The sequence below is a fragment of the Bactrocera dorsalis genome, chromosome 2, assembly GCF_023373825.1.
Source record: "Bactrocera dorsalis isolate Fly_Bdor chromosome 2, ASM2337382v1, whole genome shotgun sequence".
In the NCBI taxonomy this organism is placed as follows: Eukaryota; Metazoa; Arthropoda; class Insecta; order Diptera; family Tephritidae; genus Bactrocera; species Bactrocera dorsalis.
In genome coordinates, this window is record NC_064304.1 from 3,851,847 (window position 1) to 3,878,020 (window position 26,174).

Below are 26,174 nucleotides of genomic sequence, written 5' to 3' on the forward strand. Positions count from 1 at the left end.
TCAAATTCTGTAAATGTGCATTATTTGTATTTATTTAATATATAAAATGTGTTTTCTGCTTTTTTCTGTGTATATAACTACATATTTAACATACTTAAACCACGGAAGGTAGTCGGCTATGTATGTTCTAATTTTGTTAAAGGCTCGAAAATGGTATTTTTCTAAAAAGTCACAAGTAAACTTCGTTAAAAATATTCCATATCCACTTCGCTTTACAGGCATGCCCATTGCGTGCTGCTGTACATTTTGCATTTTCTTGTTAGCTACGTGTTTAGAGATGTAACCTCATATACATATAAATATGCAATCAACCTTATTTCGCATACATCTAAATTTGAATGTGAAATGCTATTCCACTGATTGCAATAAATCGAATTTCAGTGTACAAATGCACTGCGAGTCAAATCGAATAAAGTCATATGCATAAATAAATAAAATGTTAATATATTTTTATATGGAAAGTGCTGGCACATATGGTATCTGAAAGTATTTGTTCCGGAAAATGTGCACCAAAGTACCGCGTATGCGTGAGTGTGAGGAATTGATGTACAAAGAAGATGGGTGCGTGAATTGATTATAACGCTTCATCTTAAACTCGGTGGAATATATATAAATATAAATACAAACAAGTTGTTTTAATATTTTGAAAATTTTGTAACAAATAAATAGAAATGAATCCTTCAAGTCGCACGAAAAATTTCCTTTTCATTATTTATAACATTACATATTTATTCTACATGTAGAGTTATCTTAAACCTTGATGGGCTGTTTCAGTTCGGGACTATTAACAAAAAAATCTCTTTACTACAATCACCACTACCTTCATACCACCATTACATGTATAATTTTCTTCACATAGAGTGTGTCAAGCTCAGCTGGTTTCGTTCACTTTCTTACCCTTCTCTTCTACGGCTTAATTGATTTCTAAAATGAAAACGGTGTAACCGCTGTGCTAAAAGCAAAAGTTTAAGGGCTTGAGCTACCTGCCAGAAAAAATGTGTCAAAATGATTAATCACACTTTTGCGATGGGCGCCCCATCTGTTGAAATGGATTGAGGAGGCTTAAAGCATGATTTAATTAGTTTTATTAGGTAAACCATCGAAGAGCTTTTGATATTTATTAATGAGCTCTTTAATTTCTATTAAGCACTTCTTCTTCTATGATTGTGCTCAACAGTATTTGGTTACCAGCACAGTGAGCCAGAGGAGGTATTTTAAAATAAATACTTGCGAGAATATAGCCGTAGTGTATTTTCAGACGGACTTGCAGAAAGTGGGAATTAAATTGTCCTCGGATTTTAATAACATGATTGCACTTTATTAGGTTTAATTAGGGTAGTCGAAAAAATCTTTTCGTATTTCTAATCAAACTTCAATTTTTTTTAATTTATACCAATAAATAAATAAACTTCACTGGTCGCTCACTTTTTGCTATTTTGCCGCTAAAGACATTATTACATAAGTGTAAAAATTTCATCAGTGTAAATAGAAATTTCCAGAACGGAACGGAAATAAATTTTTAATAAAGCTTAAAATCTCATCTTTCAAACACTATATGGTATGACACAATGTGACTGGTAAGAAGAGACTTATAGTATGATCCGTGAGCCGTGACTAACTATTCGAGGGAGAGTAGCAGAGAATTGTTATTCGTCACAAGCACCTCGTTTATTTGGCGAAAGTAAAATACCTTGGTTGCAAAATGTGCTTTCGGCAAATCGCTGATTGCATAGTTAACAACAGTTAATCCATAAATTAGGAAACTTCGCTTATTAGAATTTTCATCATGCACAATTTGAAACTTTTGTCGGACGAGTTTCACACACGAATGCACACAAATGTCCGTGTATTAAGTGACTCACACATTCACTCATCCCGAACGCACGAGCTTTTCTGCATGCATTCACCTCCTCTTACTGCGTTAAGCACTATTTGCCGCGTTAATGGTCATAAATTTTATACAGCCTTTCATTGTTGTACTTTTTGCAATCACAGTTGTGCGTTGAACACGGGCAATATAGCCACACACCCAGGACATGACAACTTTTCCACAATTACCAGAAATTTGCGGCGTTTCGAGTTACTTTTATACTCGGTTTGAAATTAACCACGTCGACACATTTTCATAAAAACTATGTCGATATACATAAAGTTTAACCACCAAATAAAAATTATTACCAATCGTTTATGTTTATGAGTATTTATTCATTTATATCTACATATTGTTCATGAGTGGAGCTGGCATCACTGCTCTTCACAAACAAATTGAGTTGCCGTAATAGAAGCAAAAATTTATGTGACCTTCTAACAGAAGGGTGGAACGTTTCTAAGAAATATTTAGCTAAACTTAAAACTAAGTTTGATATTATTTGTGATAAAAGCAAATAATATGGATTTTTTCGGAAAATTCAGTCATCAAATCTTATCGGAAAATTGGTACAAAATGTTTCACGATTTTGTGTTATTATAATACAAGAGGGTATAATGGGTTTAATTAAGGAAAAAATGTGGAATCATAAAAGGAACAGTTACTACAGTTATTATATTCATTTTAAAGAAATTTATTTTAGCTCACACATGAATTTATTCGTATTTTGTTGAAAATTATAATCGACATAAAACGATAGTTGGGGAAATTCATTACTAATTCTGTTATGCTGTTTTATCAACCACGAAAATTCGGACGAGGTTTAATGAAGAAAATTTTAGTACTTTGAGAAACAAAGAGAAAAAGAAAATTTTGTTAATGATGGGAAAAACCTCTGCTCTTACCAAAATGTGGCTTAATGGGTGTTGTTTGAGCTCTGTACCAAGCAAAGCAACAATTCATAAGTAATTACATATTCCTTACAGGTCAGATAAACATCCAAGATGATGAACTCCAACATTAAAAATTCTATAAAATATTTGTAAACAAAATCGATCAAAACAGCTGACAGTCTAAGTATATAAAAAAAAAACATTTTGGACATGCATTAATATTTGGATATGCGAGAGCTGTGTGCACAGTGGATGCCGCTCTTCATAAATCACTATTTAAACCAAAAATGAACGGCGGCGAAATTCTCCGAATCTGAACCGCAGTAACTTTGTTCCCCTTTAAAGGCTTCCAGAGAGTGATCGGTGGAGAGAGTGTATTGCTTTGGTTAATTATATATGTGAGAATTTTCTTGTACAAAACTTGAATAACTCTCATTACTAACTCAAGTCATGGCTTTCATCTTGAACTGCATTACAAAAGTAATTTTCGCGATTTTATTTATTTTCCACTTAAGACGTATGAAGTGCTTAAACGCTTAATAGAAAGCTAAGTATAAAGGTGTGTAGTCCTTATACAATATACCAAAATTGAAATAGTTCCAATTTACCTCATTGAAATAGTTCCATTTGTGTGTATAATATGTATATGTATATGTATGTATATACGTATATTAAATCTTAAAAATTTTGCTTATATTTGTATGTATTTGCGTTGGAGCTTTTCGATTGTTTTGTTGCATTAAACTTTCATTAAACATTGTTTATTTTTATTGGTTTTTTGTGCCTGTTTACTAATTAAATAATTCAACTTACGATTTGTTAGCGACAATTCGTTTTTCATACCTGCAAAGAAAAGAAAACAAACCAAAATATTAGTGCAATAGAATAGACAATTTAAATATTTAAGATTTCACTTATTCATAATTGGCGTCCCACAAATTTTTAAAATTAATGATATTTAGAAAAGAATGGTGAAATTTGATAATTAATAGCATATCTGTTTGCCAAAAATGAGTTGAATTGGATCAATACTTTCTTTAATCCCAATATACCTGATATAAATATTTTCGAACTTGCGGGTGACTTTATACCGCATATATCGGCCAATATTATAGATATCTTAATATCAACGAAATAACGTTTTTATTGTTAAAGTCATATCTTTTAGATTTGAAGTAAATCTTTTAGACATTTCAAAGCAAGATTACTGATATTATATTTTTCGCTATAAATATTCTCTTAATATTTTAACTGTGTTATAGTTTAGCGTGGATGTACTCGTATATGTATTATATACTACGTATGTAGTACCAGTACCCTCGAGTAGCATAAATTAGCTGAATAGGGCATTAATTTACGGAAAATATTTATAATTATTTATTCATTTCCTTCTGCGCTCACAAAATTAGTTTCGCTGATTTGTTAATCATAATTTCTTGTTCTCAAAGTTTCTCTATTGCGCGAACCCATAATCGAATGCTGATTGAACTGCCGAATCGAAATCTGAAATTTCATAGAAATCAAATTATAAACTTGTACAAATTAGTTCCTCTGTTAAGAGTAATGAGAGTTGGTAACTGCGGATAAACGTAAAGTATTTGCATAAGCGCATTCATATATTTGAGTTCATTACATAGCACTGCTAACAAGTGATGGCTGCTTAGTCGTGAACTGAACGAGCTGCTGTGTGGCTCTCAATATTGCATCATCTTCCATTACCTAACATCCTGTGGGCATAAAACAGACTTTTCCACCAGGGATTTGCAAAACATGTTCTAGTTTTCAAGCTCATAAGCACATGACAGGCAGGATTGAATAGAAGCGACGAACTCGTATGGACACGTAGCTGCCTGAGGTGTTTGTGCAGTTGATTAAAAGCTTAAATTGAGCAATTTCCTGTCATTAATGGCTTGTTGACACATCGGCATGCAACAGCGTTACATACCTGGATATATGTATATTGGAAAAAGGAGTATGTAATTTTTTTTTTATAATTCTTAGCAACGAAAAAATTAATATAAAAGGGAATCAAGGGGAAAAAATATAAAAAATGAAATAAATTATGAATTGCAATTGTATTTTATGGCTGAATTATGTAATTTTCATTTATTAATGGTCATAAGAGGAAAATATATGGCAAATAATCCGTTAATTGGACATACATAGCTTTTAATATTTTCCTCAACATATACTGTATTCCCTCTTAAAATAAAATTCTATGTTCTATTTTAAAAACCAAAAGAAGTTTTTAGGTTATTGAAGGCCAGTGGCGTAACTATAGGGTGGCAAGTCGGCAAAATGCCACGGGCCCCCAGCCCGAAGGGGCCTCCGGTCAGAGGAAATCTCAATTCCCAACATTTATTATTACACATACACATTACTTAAGTAAAAAAAAAACTTTTGTCTTTAATTTATTTGTTACCTTCTTAGTTGCATACACAGTCCATTATCAAGAGAGAAAATTTTTTTGGCGCCAGGTACTCACTGGACTCCTTGATGTTACTCTGACACTTTCAACCTGTAATTTAGCTTTTCGTGGCCATAAAGAAACGGTATATGGCAACGATTCTGGTCCAAAAGGAAATTTTTTGAGTATTGTTGAGTTATTAGCCAAATACGATCCTATTTTACAAGAGTTGCTAAGCAAACCTAAGGGCCAGATTAAATACATAAGTCCAAAAATACAAAATGAGCTCATTGCTGTTCTGGTTCAAAAAGTGGAAAATGCTCTGGTAAATGAAATAGTCACCGCACCGTTTTATTCCATTTTGTTTGATACTACTCAAGATATTTCCAAAACAAGCCAATTGTGTGAACTTTGCCGTTACTGTGTAATCGAGAAAGATGAAAATGGAACTCCAAAGGCGCTCGTAATTAAAGTCATTTTTAGGATTTAATGAGGTTAAGGATCAAACTGCCGTGGACAAGGGTACGATGGAGCTAATACCATGAACCTTTGGCGGAGTTCGAAAACTTATAAGAGATAAAGAGCCAAATGCAGTGTCGGCGCTGCTCATAATTTAAACTTGGTAGCAAATGATGCAGTAAAAGAGGTCATAGAAATACAAACATTATTCGAAACTGTGCAACAAATTTATAATTTTTTTGGCCATAGTATTAGACGATGGAATATATTATCTAGTTTTATATCTGACAACAAAAAAGGAGAAACCTTTGTATCATCAAATTCAGTAACATTAAAAACAATGAATCCAACTAGATGGGCAGGACGCTTTGATGCCATGTTTGCTTTAAAGGTTCGATTTGTTGATGTTCTAACAAAAAGCATTTTATCAAATTCCAAATCAGATGAGAGAAATGAAGCTACCTTGCTAAAGAAGAAGGTAGAGAACTACAATTTTATTATGTTGGTGGTTTTCCATTGCAAAGTCTTACAAACCATAGACGCGGCTTCTAAAGCACTTCAATCTAAAGCCATCGATCTTTCAAATGCTTCAAAGCGTTTGCAAGTCTGACTAGAAGAACTTGAAAAGTATCGACATGAATTTGAAGATTTAAAAACAGAAGCATAGTATTGCAGTTAAATGGTCTATAAACCCTGAATTTCCTAAAACTCGTCAGAGAAAAGTGAAACGTCATTTTGATGAAATTTGTGAGGATGAACGTCTCCAAGATCCCGAAAGCTTGTTTAAAGTGAACGTATTCTATCGTGTATTAGACATGAATGAAATTGTTTCCAATTTTAGTGTCCTGCAGCCTGCCACTTTGCAAAACTTGAATGATACTGATTTATTGGAAAAGACTTTAGCATTTGTCCATTTATATAAAAAAGAAATATCTATGTCGTTTTCCAAAGAAATTCTCAGTTTTCGATCCTCTTTTAAACACGAAATAGAAAGGTCATCCTCTATAAGAGAACTTGCTGACTTATTAATAATAAAGAATCATTTTATATCTTCAAGCTTTCCTAAAGTGTGCACTTCATTTCTGTTATTTCTCACCATTCCTGTAACTACGGCTAGTGCCGAGCGATCATTTTCAAAACTGAAATTGATAAAAACTTATTTAAGAAATTCTATGGGACAAGAAAGGTTAAGCAATTTGGCTATTCTATCCATCGAAAATTCTATGGCCCGAAATTTGAACTTTGATGATGTCATTAACACTTTTGCTGAACAGAAAGTCCGAAGAAAGGAATTTTAATAATTAAAATTGTGTACTTAAAATAAAATTGTGATTTCAGTTCAACATGTACTTTAAATTAGGTAGGTACCTTTAATTAAAAGTGAATAATTAGAAAATCAAGAAATTATAATTATAAAGTTTGTATGTACCTACTTCACGTAGTGATTTATTAGTTAACTCTTACAAATAAAAGTGTATAAATAAATATTATAAAATAAAAAATACTATTGTTGTTGGTTCAGCTTCTTTATATATTGGGAAAGTGGGAGGGCAGGGGGCCCATTCGATGAATTTGCCACGGGCCTCGAACGGTATAGTTACGCCACTGTTGAAGGCCCTTTCAAAAATTTAATTTACTTTTACTATATTCTAAAAGTCTAGTACATTTTACTTCTTGTAGCAGTATCAATTAGCCGATCATAGATGTCCATTGCTCACAAAATGTTTCAAACCTTTTAAATTGCTGTATTACATTAGAAATCAATAATATTGTTTGGACTCAAATTATTCAATAAAATAATTGAATTTTTTATACGGAACGGAAGATAGACAGAAATGCATTTTGCAGCTGTCAAACCTTCAGCTATGGAGTAAAAAATTACAGTAAACAAATTGTTGTTGCAATTAATTATTTGGAACTGACAACTTTAAAGTCGAATAAATAAAGCAACTGTTGGCTTAAAATTAGTATTATGACTTATTTAATGGCTCTATAAAAAACTGTATATTATATATATGAACTCTCGTTTGCCTTTTCATAGAGTAAATCATTTTTTTTTCCCTTTTACTAATTGAGTTTTTAATTAAATACACTGCACACATGTTACTTATACTCCACATGGTATGTGTGTCATACTATTTTTTCCACTTTGTACTACTAAATTGAATCAACAATGATTTTAAAATGATAACACATTTTTAATTGAGTTTCATGTCGTAAATAACTTAGTTCGTATTTCTATTACTGATGCAGTTGGTAAACTAGGTGAAAAAGACCAATAATCCAATAATAATGCGTTGTATTCATTTGCGTGTATTGACAAATGTGACTGCATACAACAACAAGAGTAAGTGTGGAAACGATGTGTGCCACCGCTAATATAGAAGCATACTCTGTTGTAAAATTGAACTCAATTAAATTGTCAACTGTAAGGTAATGTACCTTTATATACTAATTAGCAATTAACATATATGAGGGTAAAATAAATAAGTTGACGGAATAACTTTGAAATTCTTACACCTAATTTATGTGGCAAGTATTTTTTTCTATTTAAAATGAATAGGTTTATGCAACCAGAAGGAAACGTGGGATACCCTATAAAATGTATGAGTTGTGTTCAAAACGAAAACTTCCGATTTCTGAAAAAGATTTTTTTATTAATTTCAATTAGTTCTCATTCCGTATTATCTTTCTTCCAACCGTCGAAACACTCAACCTAGATTATTGGGATATCCTTTAGCTCTTTCAGTGAATTTCGTCTAAATTGGAAAACAGCGGACTTTTAAGTTTCTCCTTGTATTTATAAATATGAAAAAAATTACGCAGAGCCATATAAAGCTCATAAAAGCACTTCTAGTCTTAACGGAATCTAAAGACAAAGTTAGCAATGAATACAACAGAAATTTGTTTTTCGTGCTTTAGAGGCATGTATACCAATACAGTAAAAGAATTTGACAATTAGACTCATATGTTTGAATTGAATTGAAACAACACCTTATGTCGCCACGGCTTCACTTTTAATATCCAGTAAATAAAAAACATTAAATTATACTTAACTCTCTAAAGTACCATTGAATATATTGTGGAATTCCAACATGCTATTAATGTTACTCATACGCACCAGTACTCCAATGCCATGCTTTCAATTATCATTATTTTAATTGCCTGAAACTTTATTATTAATACATATAATTTTTTTTTCAAAGAGAGAGTGAGTCATCATCAGCAATTATGTGAGTGAGATATTCACAACCGAATAATAGAATATAAACATTTAAAGCAGCACGCTCACACAGCAATGCAGAATTTTAAACATTTTCTCAGAAAAATTCAATAATAATAGTCGTAAAATGAAATGAATGTGTATGAAAATTGATTATATTAAGATTTAATATAAATTATAGTGTTTAGTAATGAGCATTTCGTTATTACCGCTCACAATTGAATGCAGGTGAATGTTGCTCATACTCAGTGGTGACATTAATTGAAAATGCGCACGTTTACGTTTTGCGTCACTTTGAAGCTCTTGGAAAAAAGAAAACAAATTTTCAAACTTCAATTTCCTATTTATATATACATACACACATATGTATATACATGTGAGCAAAGGGAACTGCGGAAAAAGTGAGTCAAAAGAAATTCTTCTTAATTCGTTACGCATTTTTTATGGCCGCAAGGAAGGAATACGGCTGGCATTTACTGCTTTCTTCTTTATACACATGTGTAAACCCTGTTTACCGGTGTTTCACGTTTTTGTGATTTCATTTGTTTATTCTGTTGATTTCTTTGTGTGGCACAAAAAAATAGCAATTCTCAAAAGATGTGAAATGTTGGAAATTTTTCTGAAGAAGTGGAAGACTAATGACGGCCGCGTCATCAATGCGCCTCGTCACTTTCACTTTTATGTACACCTCCCACTTTTCGGTGGCATAAAAACTTATTTAGCGGCATTTTTATCAAACTGAATGAAAAAGTTTATTGTTTGGCGAAAACACATGCATATCAACGCACATTTCTACACACAAATGCGGAGCATAAACGGCCGCAATTCAAGCTGCCACGAATATTAAATTTCTTTTTACATATATACGCTGTATATAGATACACATTGAGTTATATATTCAAAAATACCCTTATGTAGCTATATATGCTTATATATTTATATATTTGACCTGATGGTGCCACAACAACTGGCATTTTTTTTAAGCGACGTTTGTATAGGCAAAATTACACCGACCTTTGAAGGCAACACAACAAAGGAATATAAAAACAATAAAAGCGAACAGAAAGCAAGGGTCGTCTGAGGAGAGAAAAAAGTTCAAACTGATACTCATGCCTATTAGTGTACGGAAACGATTTCCTTGGCATAAACATATCAAGCTCTTATTTAATAAACAAATACACGCACATATGATGCCAAATATATGCATACATTTTTATTTTGCTCAGTTTCAGTGGGGTGAATAACCGGAATAATATCTTGCTGACAGTTGTAGAGTAGACTACATTCAAGGAAATTTGGTGTATAAGTTTCGCTAAACTTAAGTATATATCCCCATTAATATTTTTATGTACTATTTTATATCAGTTTTGTTTTTGCAGTACATCATAAAGCCCTAGGGCCTAGGTAATTAGTTCTACGTAAAGACTGACTATATGTATTCGTGCTTATTTTGGTATAGTTGAAGTTGTAAGAAGTTGCACAGCCGATCAGACACAACAACATGTTGTCATATTGATATATGAATATGCATACATGAGCGCAGTTTCCCAAGTGTCTGTTATTTCTTAACTTTTTACTTTTGTTCTAAAATAATATTCAGTTCATTTTCAATTTAATCCGTTTCTAAATTATTTTACTTTCCCCATATATTTAACATGGATTTTTTTCTCTTTTTCTCTAGCATTAAATTAAAAATCATTCGAATAATTTTTAAAGAGCAGATTTTTTTTATTTGAATCTCTTGTTTCCCAAAGTTTACTTGTTTATTGTAAAATATCAAAAAATTTCGAGGTAGAAATGTATATGGGAAAAGACACTTGATTCCGGTACGATTTAAATCGAAATAAGAAGCTTCACTACGTTGGATAACTCTTTAGGACAAAAACTGCAACTTCAGGAATGAGCAGCAAAAGACTTTCAGATCGACATCTTAAAAACTGAGGGGCTACTTCGCGTATATATAGAAGATATGGCTTAATCGACTCTGTCTGTCACGCTGATTATTTAAATATATACTTTATGGGGAGTCTGGCGTTCTCTGTTGGGGTTTACATATATCGTGGCAGACTCAATACAAAATATATAAAATTAATCAACCTAATTCGCATGTATATTCCAATTCTTTCTGCTTAAATGATTTGTACAACTATTATTTAAATTACACTATTCGCTACTCACATGTCATTTAAGAATTTACAAAAAAAGTATGCACAAACAATAAGAAAGAAACGCAAGCAGGAAAATGTTAGAGAAATAAATATTTACATTTGCCGCTGCAAAATTCACTTTTACAGAAAACATCAAGGCTCAAAATAAACTGCACACTAGTGGATATTATATGACTATATTTAAACATGATTTGGCGGACGCCCACAACAGAGTATGTGCAAATATATGTATGTATTTGTATATCGGAAAGTTTGTCTGTGGTTACACGCCGGTGAAGCGTGTGCAAAAGCTCACCACCATTCAGGTGCTCACACCTCTGCACGATGTCTATGTAAGCACTTCGGTGTATTTATTTAGTAAAAGGCGAAAATTGAAAACGGTTCGTTTACTTTTTTACTTCAACTTGGCCATAAAGATGAGAAAACACTTGCTAAGCCCCTGACACACAGATAAAAGCTCATTCATATGCAAATCGTAGTTTTAAATGTGCATGTGCATGTGTGTGTGTGTGTCTTTTGTGTACATTTGTTGGAGCGTGTAGTGATGTGGCTTTGCGCAAATGTCCACTATGTTAACAAGTGAGATAATCTTATTGCACAAACGAGGAAATGACTTTATTTAAATATTTCCCTAACTCTTAGTGGCTTTACAGTTCGTATAAATACAGCTGTACTTAAGCTTATACATATTGTATATTTATATGCATTTATTACATGGAAAGCTATATACATACATACATAGATAACCTGTGAATGATGGTGTGTGATAAAATTTAAATATTAATGGGTTCCATACTAATCCTTTTCCACCTAAGTGTGGTGTGTAAGTAAGCAAATTAAAATCAGACGACAGCTGAGACGAAAATAAAGTGGATCCAAAACGTTGAATTTCTAAAAATAATAAGTTAGTTTGTGTACATGTTTATATGTTATGGGAATTTGTGGTTTTTGCGAAGCAACCGAAATTTTCAAAATTTCGTAATAAGCGTGAACCTGGGTCAAAGACATTATTTGTTGAACTTTAGATGCTCATATTAGATCATAGTTTTGTCTAGCTCAATTTTTTCTACTACGGTACAAACAAGTTCAAACTTCGTTTCAGGGTTTGTACCCTTGTATAGGAAGTCTCCAGATACGACTATTGGCTCAGTACTCATCACTTGATCATCATGACTTTATTGCTCACAGACCAAAATGATCTTTTTTATTTCAGCAATTGCATTAGAAAGGTTCTCTAAGGCATTATACATGTTTTAATAGTACGAAAATATTGCTTTTCGTTTTAATGTTTTCAGTAGTGGCTACATCATTTAAATTGCGATTCAACTCCACCAACCTCTTATTTGATTTTCCTTTCCTTCATAAATTCTTAACCTGGTTGTATTTACTTTTGTGTTACTCTTTATTCCGAAAGTTTCTGAGTTTTTATGCAGCACGAAGCATTTTTCGAAACGGAAGTATTCATTTAGGTGGTGCCTACATTGACCTTTACGTGCACACATACACATAAATTCATTTGGCTTAGCAAAGGAGATAAGGTTTGATCGAAAGATTTCATTGTTTCGTGAAAATAAATTCTAGATTGGAACAGTGGAAGAGCGAGAGGTAGAGAGAGCAGAAGTAATATTGGTATTGTAGCCTTACTTCTACACAAGATAAAAACGGCTGCACCGTCATATAATTCTATTGAGTTCATTTGAGTGATTGAACATTTGGGATAACCGTTGACTTGTTGGCGCGTCGCACGTGGAAATAATTGAATAAGCAAACTTAACGCTTCATTGGATTTGTTACGCAATAATTTATTTAAGTTGTCTTGTTGTGATTATTTATATTGAATAATGTGGCCTTTGCAAGTTTGATATCGGCTTGGTGATGCCAGTAAGGATAACGTGGCTCAGAGAAAGTTTTGCGGTTGCGCATTTATTTGCTTTTATTGGCAAGTTGATGTATATTTTTGTATATATGCGTATGTGCTAATAAATGAAGAAAAATTGGTAGGGTCTATATGAATCACGTGACTCATAGACAGGCAGTTTAAGATTTATGTTATTTGACAGAAATGTGTTTGTTTGCTTTGGCATTGGCGAGAGTTCGAAAACCTTATAAATAACTGTATAAAAATGGTTTCGCCAGTCTGCACTGAATTTCATTTGGGTATGTATGTGTGTGTAGAATGTGGAATTGATATACTTTCAGCGTATACATGTGAAACTGAGTAGGTGTATACATATGTATATAAGGTTATTTAGGTCCATTCTACCATTTATCCTCACCAAATGTTCAACGCCGTACAAGGAAAACACTACTTAGACCAACACGCTACCACCGCCTTATATTTATACTCTCGCAACAAAGTTGCTAAAGAGAGTATTATAGTTTTGTTCACATAACGGTTGTTTGTAAGTCCTAAAACTAAAAGAGTCAGATATAGGGTTATATATACCAAAGTGATCAGGGTGACGAGTAGAGTTGAAATCCGGATGTCTGTCTGTCCGTCCGTCCGTGCAAGCTGTAACTTAAGTAAAAATTGAGATATCATGATGAAACTTGAAAGGTTAAGTTCGAAGATGGGCAAAATCGGCCCACTGCCACGCCCACAAAATGGCGGAAACCGAAAACCTATAAAGTGTCATAACTAAGCCATAAATAAAGATATTAAAGTGAAATTTGGCACAAAGGATCGCATTAGGGAGGGGCATATTTGAACGTAATTTTTTTGGAAAAGTGGGCGTGGCCCCGCCCCCTACTAAGTTTTTTGTACATATCTCGGAAACTACTATAGCTATGTCAACCAAACTCTATAGAGTCGTTTCCTTCAGACATTTCCATATACATACAAATGGAAGAAATCGGATAATAACCACGCCCACCTCCCATACAAAGGTTATGTTGAAAATCACTAAAAGTGCGTCAACCGACTAACAAAAAACGTTAGAAACACAAAATTTTACGGAAGAAATGGCAGAAGGAAGCTGCATCCAGGCTTTTTTTAAAAATTGAAAATGGGCGTGGCGTCGCCCACTTATGGACCAAAAACCATATCTCAGGAACTACTCCACCGAATTCAATGAAATTCGGTACATAATATTTTCCTAACACTCTGATGACATGTACGAAATATGGATGAAATCGGTTCACAATCATGCCTTCTTCCAATATAACGCTATTTTGAATTCCATCTGATGCCTTCTCTGTATAATATATACATTAGGAACGAATGATGATAGCGGAATAAAACTTTACACGAATACGGTATTTGAGCTGAGGTATCCCTTGTGGAAAAATTGTCGTAATCGGACTAAAACTTTTCAAGGTCCCTGATATCGAACACGAAGAACTCAGTGCCTAACCTAACCTAACCTCATTTTTCACCGAAAATACCGGAAAATCTCTTAGAATTTAATTCTAATTAATTTTACAGCAAAATAAAAAAATATGTAAATGACGGATAATGAAATCTCGATTATCACTTTATCATGCGAGAGTATAAAATGTTCGGTGACACCCGAACTTAGACCTTCCTTACTTGTTTTTGTTTTTGTTTGGTGTTTGTGGAGTATCTCGAGTTATGTATATGCCTGACACCCGAGTAGGTTCGTACATACTATATATACGGTTATTTAAAGCCGTAAAAGATTTTTAATACTATTAATTATTCAATTAAAAGTGGTTAAGAAAGAAACTCTTGGCTCAAAACTCTATATATACTCTACTCTACGTAACATCTGTTATATCAACCTTTCTTAAGGCACAGGCAAAGGCGCATAGCTGCATATAATTCAATAAAAGTGAATTGCGTTATATGTTCTTATATGGTTTTGACTGTTTGTAAAAGTTTCGAAATAGTTTTTGACGTCTGTTGCTGAAATATGAATTTCCAACTTTTTCCAATGGAATAAAATATGCTAGAAGTTGTGTGGTTTTCAGTGCAAATGCAAAACCATATTTTATGCATGCGATATGCAGCAAAGTGAAGACCACAGCGGCTTGTCAGCATTTTATGCGGAGATAAAAATTTGCTCGCGCTGTGGCTGCACAAAATTTGGACAGATGCCAAAAATTTATCACAAATGTTTAACTGGAAATTGTGAACTTACACTGAATAGCCACTGTGGTATGCACTTGGCTATGTGAGGAGCGCCACACGGAAATTAGCTGGATAATAATAATAAAGGCTTTTGTTAAAGAGCTGAAATGTTTTCATACAAATTTCACACAAAACTGATAAAAATTTATTTGATGATTTAGTTATAATATGTTGTTGTTATAAGTATAGCTTTTAATATAAAATATTGTAAAAGTTACATGAAAAACTTTAACATTTTTCCTAACATTGGCTATTATGAAAAAATAATTGAAATATTCGAATCACTAGTTGTTTATTGCAAATAAAAATGAATGAAAATATATATATAGAAGCGCTGTAGAAACGAAAATAATTTATGAATTAACCCAGTTTTTATCTACTGATTTGAAAGTAGATTAAAATAAAAATTGTAATAAAATAATGAAAAATATTATTTTCTTTATAGACAAGGATGATTTTCTGAATTGATCAATCACGACTCGTCAACCAAGCGCCTTAACAAGTTCGACTCTTTTCCCTAAATAAATATTTAGCACAAACTTACTACCATAAATAGCCAAAAGTAATCTCGCATATCTGGTAGTCAGGTGCGAGGCAGCAAATCCCAAAATAAATAATAACTGTCGATATATTGGGTAGTCGAAAAAGTCTTTTCGTATTTCAAACTCAACTCAACTTATGTTTTTTATATTTACGATACATATATCGTATATTTATATTATCGTACATATATTAATTAAAGGCTTTCATGGCATTCTTCCCATTTTTTATACAAACATTTCAAAATATAGCGAATTTGTTCACTCATTTTTGAACAGCCGTAACTTTTTTCAACTTCTCCGAGTTTAATTTTTTTGTTAAATGAAGACTAAAATCTCACCTTTCCAACATTATATGGTATGACACAATGTGAGCACTGAGTAGCACTGGAGATATACGACCGCAACGACGTTCATTGGCAAAATACGAAAATACTTTTTCCACTACCCAATGTATATTTATTTCATTTGATAGTTTAAATTTTTAGTACATTAACCTTACTTTGGGTTTTCTGCAAACGGATTATATAGAGAATTGGCGACATTACCTAAAAAGCTTACATAGTCTAAAGTTACACAAGACTTTGATGTTTATAATAATAAATAAAGACTATTGAATTATTTAATACAAACATATACATATGTATGCACGTATATGTTTTCAATGACTTTGGCAGGACGCATGCTTTACTTCACAAAAAAACCAATTTTACATGACATTGTGTTGAAACCTGACGCAAATCAGTCGATTATTTTCAATGATCGAAGACATAAAACTAATACAAGTTCCTCACATAAATATATTATGCTAAAATATCAATAACATTACCACCATACATACATATATACCAGCTCGAATAAAAGCATCGAAGCCATAAGAGAAAAACGACATAGTGCATACGTATTATTCATATCAGACTAGGTCTACATAATATGAAGTGAATGAGCAGTCGAGTGTTAGCAGGTAATACACTTGACTGCGCTCAAAGGCTGCTGTCGAACGGATTACGTTCGGCGTTATGGAAATGAGCATGTGGAAAGGTATACACATAGATATACGAGTATATTTAAGTTGCATAAGCACAATGGCAAACCTTCTAACACGCCGCATACATACATAAGCTTATGTAAATATTTAAAGTTGTATTTTCACATAGAATTACATTTTGTTTGCTTCTTTGATGATTGCAATTTACGCTGATAAATTCATAAAAGTGTTGTTGCTTAAAGCGTATTTTATGCATTAAATTCACACAATGTTGAACATTTTTAAGCCGATTCGCATTTAAGTTAGTTTACATATATATATATATATATATATGTAAACTTTTTAAATTGTTAATTCAAGTGTCGTTTTTACTTAGTTTTATTAAAAAATAATAGTCATGCAACATTTCCTCCTCATTGTCTCTTACAATGATTTATGCTAGTATGGAATTAAATTTTAAAGTTAAAACACTATTTAAGCTGAGAACATTAGGTGTAGTCGTTTCACAGATGGAAAGAGAATAAGCAAATGACAAACAAAACTAAACACTATAAGTCACTCATTATTCCCGTCTTGCCATATGGAGCAAAGGCATGGACGATGACAACGTCTGATGAGTCGACGTTACGAGTTTTCTAGAGAAAGGTTCTGCGAAACCATTCTACTTCCTTTGGGCATTGGCAACAGCGAATATCGCATTCGGTGGAACAACTAACTGTACGAGTCAAAAGACGACATTGTTCAGCGAATTAAGAAACAGAGGCTACGCTGGCTAGATCATGTCGTCCGAATGGATGAAGACACTCCAGATCTGAAAGTATTCGACGCAGTACCGGTTTAATTTTTTGTTGAATTGTAAGCAAAATTCGGTGTTCCTTTGACTGCAAGATGAGCGCTTTTACGTTTATAAATATACATATATATATGTATGTACCAGTCAAATTCATTACAGTGTGTTAACAATAAATTCTTCGCTCCACACACAACACATTACTATTATTTATGTTAGCTGGACCATCCTAACAATGCGAAATCTCATACGAAAGAAAATGCAAAAGCCGCTGAAACTTAAAGACCGCTTCTGGCGGATGTAAGCAATGGCATGCAGTTTTTGAAAACACAGCAATACAAACATCAGAAGCATGCAAATACGCGCACGAAGTGAACATGTGGGGGTGTACTCATCTCGGAAAGCGCCATAGTTTGCGGTACTCCGTCGGGTCACCATAATAAACGACATTGCGGCACATTTGATTGCCCGCAGCTCATACGACAGTGTGAGCAAGCGTTTATGGCTGTGTTGTATGTATATGCAAATCTTTGTATGTGTGTGCTGTGCTTTGTAAAGGACTAAAAGACTTAGCAAATACTCGTACGTATGCAGTTTTGCTTGAGAACTACTTTACTCTGCAGCACAGGCAGCCCTGAGTTATTTGCAGGTGACTGCTTCTGAGTCGCTTTTTGTCGTTGTCGTCTTCTCCAAAGGCTAAGTACCGTTGGGTGCTTTAAAATCAAGTAGTTTAACAAGCAAGTGCATATAATAAGTATAGTCGGGATAAATGGTAGATGGTTATGAACAAACCGCGGGCGTTTTTGTTAACATCACATTGAGAGAGTGATTTCAGTTAGGAATATTTACAATCAAGAAGCAAATTTTCACTGTCTGCGGAGCGGTGACAAGTACTTGAACCGAACTCAGATTTAACATAGTCGTGTAGCGACTATGACGACTGCATCAAAGATGCCGCATAGTTTTCCACACGTAGTCAGACAAAAAAAGAAAAAATTTCTGATTCTGAGATGATGGCATAGCACGAATTATTTTGATGTATGGAAAGCGATTTAACAAATATTTTTTTTGCCACTTCAACGCCTTTATCTAATCGTAATATACTTACGTTTTAAGCTGATGTATTTGCTGCACTACACATCACATAAATATACGATTATGATATTAATAGAAAATTAAATTTCAAAATATTTTCGTTTATTGAATTTTCAGCTATTTGGCACAATTCAAGTATGAAAATTTACTGCATTTTGCTTGAATGAATCTATTTTAATATGTTTTGAACTATTTTAATATAGCCTCCAGCTATTTCTTCGCACTTGATTTTAATGTGGTGCACTAAAGAAATATTGCAAATAGCCTAAGGTCACAGTGTTGAAATTGCAATCATTTATTCCGGGCAATAAACTGAATAATTTTCTGCTCGGATTAGCGATTATTTTAATAATACAAGCACTTGCATACAAATATGTAAATATAAATATGTATATAATTATAGTACTGGGCAAAAAATAGTTAGACTTTTTAATTTATATAAACCCATTCAAAGAGGGTTGAGAACGCGTTGACGACAAACCACGTCCAGGACGGCCATCGACATGTCAATAAAATAAAGGAATAGAGAATCGATGATTAACTGGCATCGTTGGAATATCGGAAGGATCAATGAAAACCATTTTGAAGGATCGTTTGGACTTTAGAAAATTGAAATTACTATAGGTTCCAAAAATACAGATTTTTTTTGAAAAAATAGCGTCGCGTTAACGTCTGTGTAACAATGCTTTTGGACAACCCGGAAGTCATGAAACGATTGTACTGGTGATGAGTTTTGAATTTATGTTAACAACAAGCAGACGGTCAATCAGCCGAATATAGTGGCAAAGGTGAGCCGAGCGGTGAGGAGAGCGATAAAACCACGTCAAAGCAGGTCAAAAATTAACGTTATATTGAAAGGTTTCTTCGATTAGGCTGTATGGAATTTTCATAGATGTTAGCCTTACCTAAAAAGACGAATATCTCGAGAAGTATTAATGATAGCGATTTTTCCCTTTTTTTATCATAATTAAAATTTCCTACAAGTTTGTGCTGTACATTTTTTCTATAGCTCTTGTGATTTACGATATATATCGTCACCTGAAATGCAAAATAACGTAACAACATTTTCAGAAATTTACAGTGGCATGAATGAAACACGAAATAAAATGGAACATGAGTGAAACAAAATATCATTATATTGGTTTATATTTGACCACAGAACCAGAAAATGTTGAACATATGTAATATTATGTATGTAATTTGAAGTAGTGAAGCGTAATCAATAAGGCACTCAATTTCGAATTTTTTGATGATACGTTATTTTGCATTTCAGGTGACGATATACAAAAAAAAAACGATTTTCGTGGAAAAATCAGGTTTAGAGTCCCGTACTACCTCGCCAGTGTGCGTTTCGTCTTTGTCGCAATGGGCACTTTTGTAGAGTGTTCAATTCTGAGGACTACGTGTTCTCGATGCCATAAAATGCCTCTGAGCTATAGAAATTTAAAAATGAAAAAATCAAGATTTACGTGCCTCGGTCCAGTCCTTCTTGAGGGCTCAAACTATCATGGAATTTTTTTTTAGGGTATTTTCAAGGAAATTTCATCAGGGGGTAGAAAAAAATTAATAGTTCAAAAACCAAGAAAACACCCTGATATATATGTATATATAAATGACTCCAAATAGCTTTCTATATTAGCCAATTATGGTTTGCTAAGATGTTACTCATACACCCAAGTGCTGCACTTTTAAGTCAATTGTTTATTGTACGATGACCTTGATATGCCCAAAATACATATATATAAAATAGATATTTTGCTACTGAAGAAATAGAACCGAACAAAATGCTTGTCATAACAGTAATTAGCACTCAACGCATTTTTTTTTGGCTGCTTGAAAAATTACAGACAGCTGCAAAATAGCGCAAATACCTAAATATAGTTAAAAAAGGAAAACGATAGAAGCCAAAAAAGCTCAGCTCCAACATTTGACTTTTGCTCTCTTTCTTAAACATTTGTTAAGCAACTGACACAGTGTCAAAGAACACAACGTAATGAGTAAAAACGAAAGTGGCAGCATGAAAAGTAGGCAAGCAAGTTCTGCTTTTTAACAATTTCCAACACTACTTTTGCCATTTTGTCTGACTGCTTCTGCAGCATCTTTTATGGTAACCTCCAACATGCTTTGTTACTTTGTTTCGCCCTTGTGCCGCCTCCTTTGTGTCGCTGGCATGCGGAACAACCGCTTGGTCATTCGAATGTTTGGCTGAACTTGCAACTTTTTGCACTCAAGCACAATGTCAAAAGTCAAATGTGCATTAAAATAATTGCACTTGTTTAGTCGCAATGAGTGAGGAAATAGAAGAATGAAAGAAAATAGTAAAAATAAGTGGGCGCACACAGAGCGACAGTTACGGTGCAAAAAAATTCAACAGGAAGGACGACTCAGTGCTGGAAAAAACTGCTAGACATTATTTTTAAGTCGCGCCTAAGTATTTTTAAGTATCCATGCCTTGAATATTTGCTTACAAATTATGTTAATGTTACCGTTATTTTTGTAAGTTTACTTCAGAGCAGAAACTGTAAAAGACTTTGATTCTTCCTGGAGTCAGTTTTAAGAGTACGAATTGAAAACATATTGGGGAGGGTTATATGGAAACACATATAATGATATTCTGAACTATGACAATGTTGTTGTATATCTCGTGCTTATCGTTCCATCGGCAATACTCGCCGTTGCCAATGCGCAAAGGACCATAAATCTTCCGCAGAACCTTTCTCTGGAAAACTCGTAACGTCGACTCATCAGATGTTGTCAACGTCCATGAGTGTCTTATAGAGTTTGGTTTTTGGTCTTTAGGTCTAAATTGTCTACTCAGTCCAAAGTAGGACCTGTTGGTAGGAGCTATTTAGCTCTGCTGCTCGCACGGTTTGCTCCAGCAATAGGTTGAGGAAGTCACACGATAGTGAGTCCCCTTGTCTGGAACTTCCTTCTCATTCAACGTCAGTATACACAGTTGTATTACTTTTGCGGGGGTACCAAGTTCAGACATAACTGCATAGAGTCGGTTCCTTTTCGTGTTGTCGCAGACGGCTTTAAATTCGATGAAGATGTGATGTGGGTCGATCTTCCTTTCACGGGTTTTTTCCAAGATTTGGCACATGGTGAAAATTTGGTCGATAGTAGATTTTCCAGGTATAAAACCCACTGCCACAGCCACTTATATGATCTACCGTACTAATTTTTAGGGCGGAAAAATTGTAGGTGGTATAGGAAATTCATTTAAACTATGAGTTTTTTGCACATAATCGGTCCGATGGTATGATAAATATTAATTCCTAATATCTCGAAAGCTATGTATGTTCGCTTTTTGCTATTAATTTTATAATCCATTTTATTTAAAATATCATTTTGTGTTACTAAACTAATAATAACTGTCATGTTCTAATTTCATGAACATTATTTTGATCAAAGGCGTCTTATGCAAATACAATTAAAATCTATTTTTATAACCATGTGATGCAGTACTTCTCTAGAAATATACTACATACATTTCTGTCAAAAATATATATTTTACATTCTTATTCAAGTATAATCAATAGTAAATAATTAAACATGGCATTCATGCCACATGCTATAACGCTTCACTTGAGCGAGAAACGTGCTTAATTGAGTTGTGTAACCGATATCTTCTGCAAAGCGCCAAAGCGGCGAGAATATTAGCATGTGTGATAATCGTGGCCTGTTAACGCTTCGAAAAATTTGAATAAACAAAATGAGAGAAGTGTGCATGCAACAAAGGTTGTTTGGGCGTAAAATTATAAAAGCGCCAACACCAATACCGATATAGTTACATATCGTCACTAAAAACAAACAAAACAACGTATCATCAAAAAAATCGAAATTGAGGTTTTTATTGCTTACGGCATCATGTTACATATATATATATATATATATATATTCTCCTGTCAGATATAAGCAATACAGAACCATTTTATAACCGAAACTGAAATTTGAGAGTGAATATGAGTGCTTTATATTATATAATTTTTTCTCGCCTGTAAATTATGAAAAGTGATGTTACGTTATTTTGCATTTTAGGTAACGATATGTATGTTACACCAATGGAAAAAATATATAAACTTTTTTTTCTCATTTAGCAGAAATCCAAAAAATTTATATTCTACCCGTTACAACCTCAGTTTGCATAAAAACTCATAAATTAACAAGACCACAGTTGCTGGAGTTTATAACCTTCAAAGCTGTAACGCGATTCTCAGTATTTTCCTCTCAAATAATCTTTAATATAACATTTTCTATCACTGCTGGTGGCACCATTAGCAATAAAAGTCGTGCCACACCTGCCGTTATGGCACATATCATGAGCGTGTTGCAAATTCCACATAACAATTTGATGTGGTTTCCGCTTTAGCTGGCTTCAAGGTACATAAAATCTCACCGCAAAAATATGAGCAATTTTCTATACGTATTATTTCTACAGATACATACATAGTGCGCTATGTGACTTTGAGAAAATTGTTACTCGACTCGAAATTTATGTAAACCAGCGTAATTACTTGTGTATGTGTGCGTCATAATTGCTTGCAAGACGCAAATTGAAACTACAACCGCCTAACCATAGCCACAAATTGGTTGCCCAGCACGACAGCGGTTATATGGAATATATAGCATGTAACGGTATTTTGCTAAATTTACACTACATGTTACATTTTAGTTAGACAGTTCTTAAAGTAGTTGAAGGAATAACAAATATTATTATATGTGAAATATGCTCTTTATACAATAATATGATAAACTATTCCCTGAATCTTATTCTGAAATGACAAAAGTGTAATATATATTTCTTTACCTAACTTACCTGTTAAATATATACGAAATATCTTAGTATTGGCATTTTTGTACATTTATATTTTAGCAAGAATTTCTGAGAATATACATACCTGCAAAAAAGAGAAAAAAGTAAATTTTAATATTTTATTAATCGGCTATAGAAATTATTAAAAAATATATTTATTTGGTATAATGACGTAAATCATTTAGCATATATATTGTGACAAAAGAGTGTCCAGAAATTGTAATTTAAATTCTCCGGGTAAAAGATATTTTAAAAAATTTATTTTGATAACGTGATAGGACCGTGCTTAACTACTATGCCAAATATGAGCGCGATCTATCTACCAGTTTGTTTACAGAAGCTGCTTAAGTCGGTACACCTCAGGAGTACGTTGCGATTTTTATAATAAATAAAAATATTGAACAAAGAATTTGTCTAAAATTTTGTATTTCTAACCAATTTCGTGTGCGATATCATTGCGAATGTTGGAAAAGGTTCACGGTGATTCAGTTTTATCTAAAACACAAGCCTACGAGTGGTACAAAGCCTTCAAAGAAGGTCAAGCTATCGTTGAAGACATGCCTCGTTCCGGACGACCTTCCACCTTTTCAACTGATGCAAATATTAATAAAGTGAAGGATATGGTGCTTGAAAATCGTTAGGCAAGTGTTAGAGAGATGACAAGAGAGCTCCACATATCTCGCGAGTCCGTTCTAATTATTTTAGTGGATATTTTCTGTTTGAAACGCGTTCTTGCTCGACTTGTCCGGATAAAGCTTTTCAAAGAGATTACCGTAAACAGGTTTTTTTGGATATGGCTCTCTGTTCGAAGCTCATTTTCGCACCGATAACACAAACATACTGACACCTAAAACGCAATAACTTCACTTCGAATCTATGAAATGTCATAACATTTTCACTGGACAATCGATAAAGACAGGAAATTCGACTAGTGCACATATAGATGGCGCCACCGGGGGCGGTAGATTCAAAAGGTCTTGTTTACTTTGGAACGCACCTTGTAACGGGTGATTTTTTTGAGGTGAGGATTTTCATGCATTAGTATTTGACAGATCACGTGGGATTTCAGACATGGTGTCAAAGAGAAAGATGCTCAGTATGCTTTGACATTTCATCATGAATAGACTTACTAACGAGCAACGCTTGCAAATCATTGAATTTTATTACCAAAATCAGTGTTCGGTTCGAAATGTGTTTCGCGCTTTACGTCCGATTTATGGTCTACATAATCGACCAAGTGAGCAAACAATTAATGCGATTGTGACCAAGTTTCGCACTCAGTTTACTTTATTGGACATTAAACCAACCACACGAATGCGTACAGTGCGTACAGAAGAGAATATTGCGTCTGTTTCTGAGAGTGTGGCTGAAGACCGTGAAATGTCGATTCGTCGCCGTTCGCAGCAATTGGGTTTGTGTTATTCGACCACATGGAAGATTTTACGCAAAGATCTTGGTGTAAAACCGTATAAAATACAGCTCGTGCAGGAACTGAAGCCGAACGATCTGCCACAACGTCGAATTTTCAGTGAATGGGCCCTAGAAAAGTTGGCAGAAAATCCGCTTTTTTATCGACAAATTTTGTTCAGCGATGAGGCTCATTTCTGGTTGAATGGCTACGTAAATAAGCAAAATTGCCGCATTTGGGGTGAAGAGCAACCAGAAGCCGTTCAAGAACTGCCCATGCATCCCGAAAAATGCACTGTTTGGTGTGGTTTGTACGCTGGTGGAATCATTGGACCGTATTTTTTCAAAGATGCTGTTGGACGCAACGTTACGGTGAATGGCGATCGCTATCGTTCGATGCTAACAAACTTTTTGTTGCCAAAAATGGAAGAACTGAACTTGGTTGACATGTGGTTTCAACAAGATGGCGCTACATGCCACACAGCTCGCGATTCTATGGCCATATTGAGGGGTTTGCGTGAGAACACCCGTCAAGAAACGGCCGGAATTGTGGAAAAAGATAATTCTTGAATTTTTTATACGGTGACCGGTGAAAGCTAAAAACGCAATGAACACCATCGATCAGCCAAAGTATTCACCAGTTTTGGCACCATGTGATTTTTTTTCCGTTCCCCAAACTGAAATTGCCGCTACGTGGAACCCGTTTTCAATCGATCGATGTGAATTTATACACAGCCGTTTCGGGATATCAAAATTAAATATTTGATATTTGCTAGTTTCAAAGCATCAAATAAAGTCTCGCTAATACTTAGTCCCCATCTTCAACGTGAGCAAGTGGTTTTAAAAAAGGTTCAAAAAATCGTTGTTTCGCATATAGATACATCGAATGCAGCATACTGTTTCGCTAATATGAGCGTATTTGTAAAAATTCTTTAATTTAGTATAATTGGCACTAAAAATTAATTTTTTGTTTTAAAATGAGTAACTAATTGTTAAGCAATTTTAAGCTAAGCATATTAATTTATGTCTTAAATAAAATGCTTTTTCAAATCAGAAAACAAACGCCTTAAAAGAACTCATATAATGACCATTGCCACTATGCTGCTTAAGAAAAAACTTTCTGGTATTAAAAACGCCTCATAAAGAACTCAATCAAACTTCTAGCTTAGCTATAAAACCATTATAAATTTATATTCATATATCTACATATATAAAGTGATTACATGAGATCTTTCATCTCGCAACAAAATTATATACCAAAGCATTTCCTTAGCATACACCAACTATAGTGAGAAGATGCCAGCAAACAAAAGGTCCCTGTTTAGTCCCTTGCATCCCTCAAACGTTTCATTGAGCGCATTTTCAATGTCAAAATTGTAAGCACATAGTTAACAGTCAACTTGCCTTTGACACATCATGCAAATCTGATCTT

The 26,174-nt window shown here is 33.7% G+C and overlaps 1 protein-coding gene across 9 annotated transcripts in view; it reads right to left on the reverse strand.

Annotated features, from left to right (window-relative positions):
* The window catches only part of LOC105226800 (cubilin), a 97,865-nt gene that overhangs the window by 19,941 nt on the left and 51,750 nt on the right, over positions 1-26,174 (reverse strand). The window contains exon 3 of one of the 9 annotated variants that reach the window (XM_049448548.1): positions 3,574-3,603. The exons of the other annotated variants lie outside the window; for them this stretch is intronic. Within the exon in view, the coding sequence (XP_049304505.1) occupies positions 3,574-3,603 (30 nt within the window). The remainder of the gene's footprint in view (positions 1-3,573; positions 3,604-26,174) is intronic. 9 annotated transcript variants of the gene reach the window in all.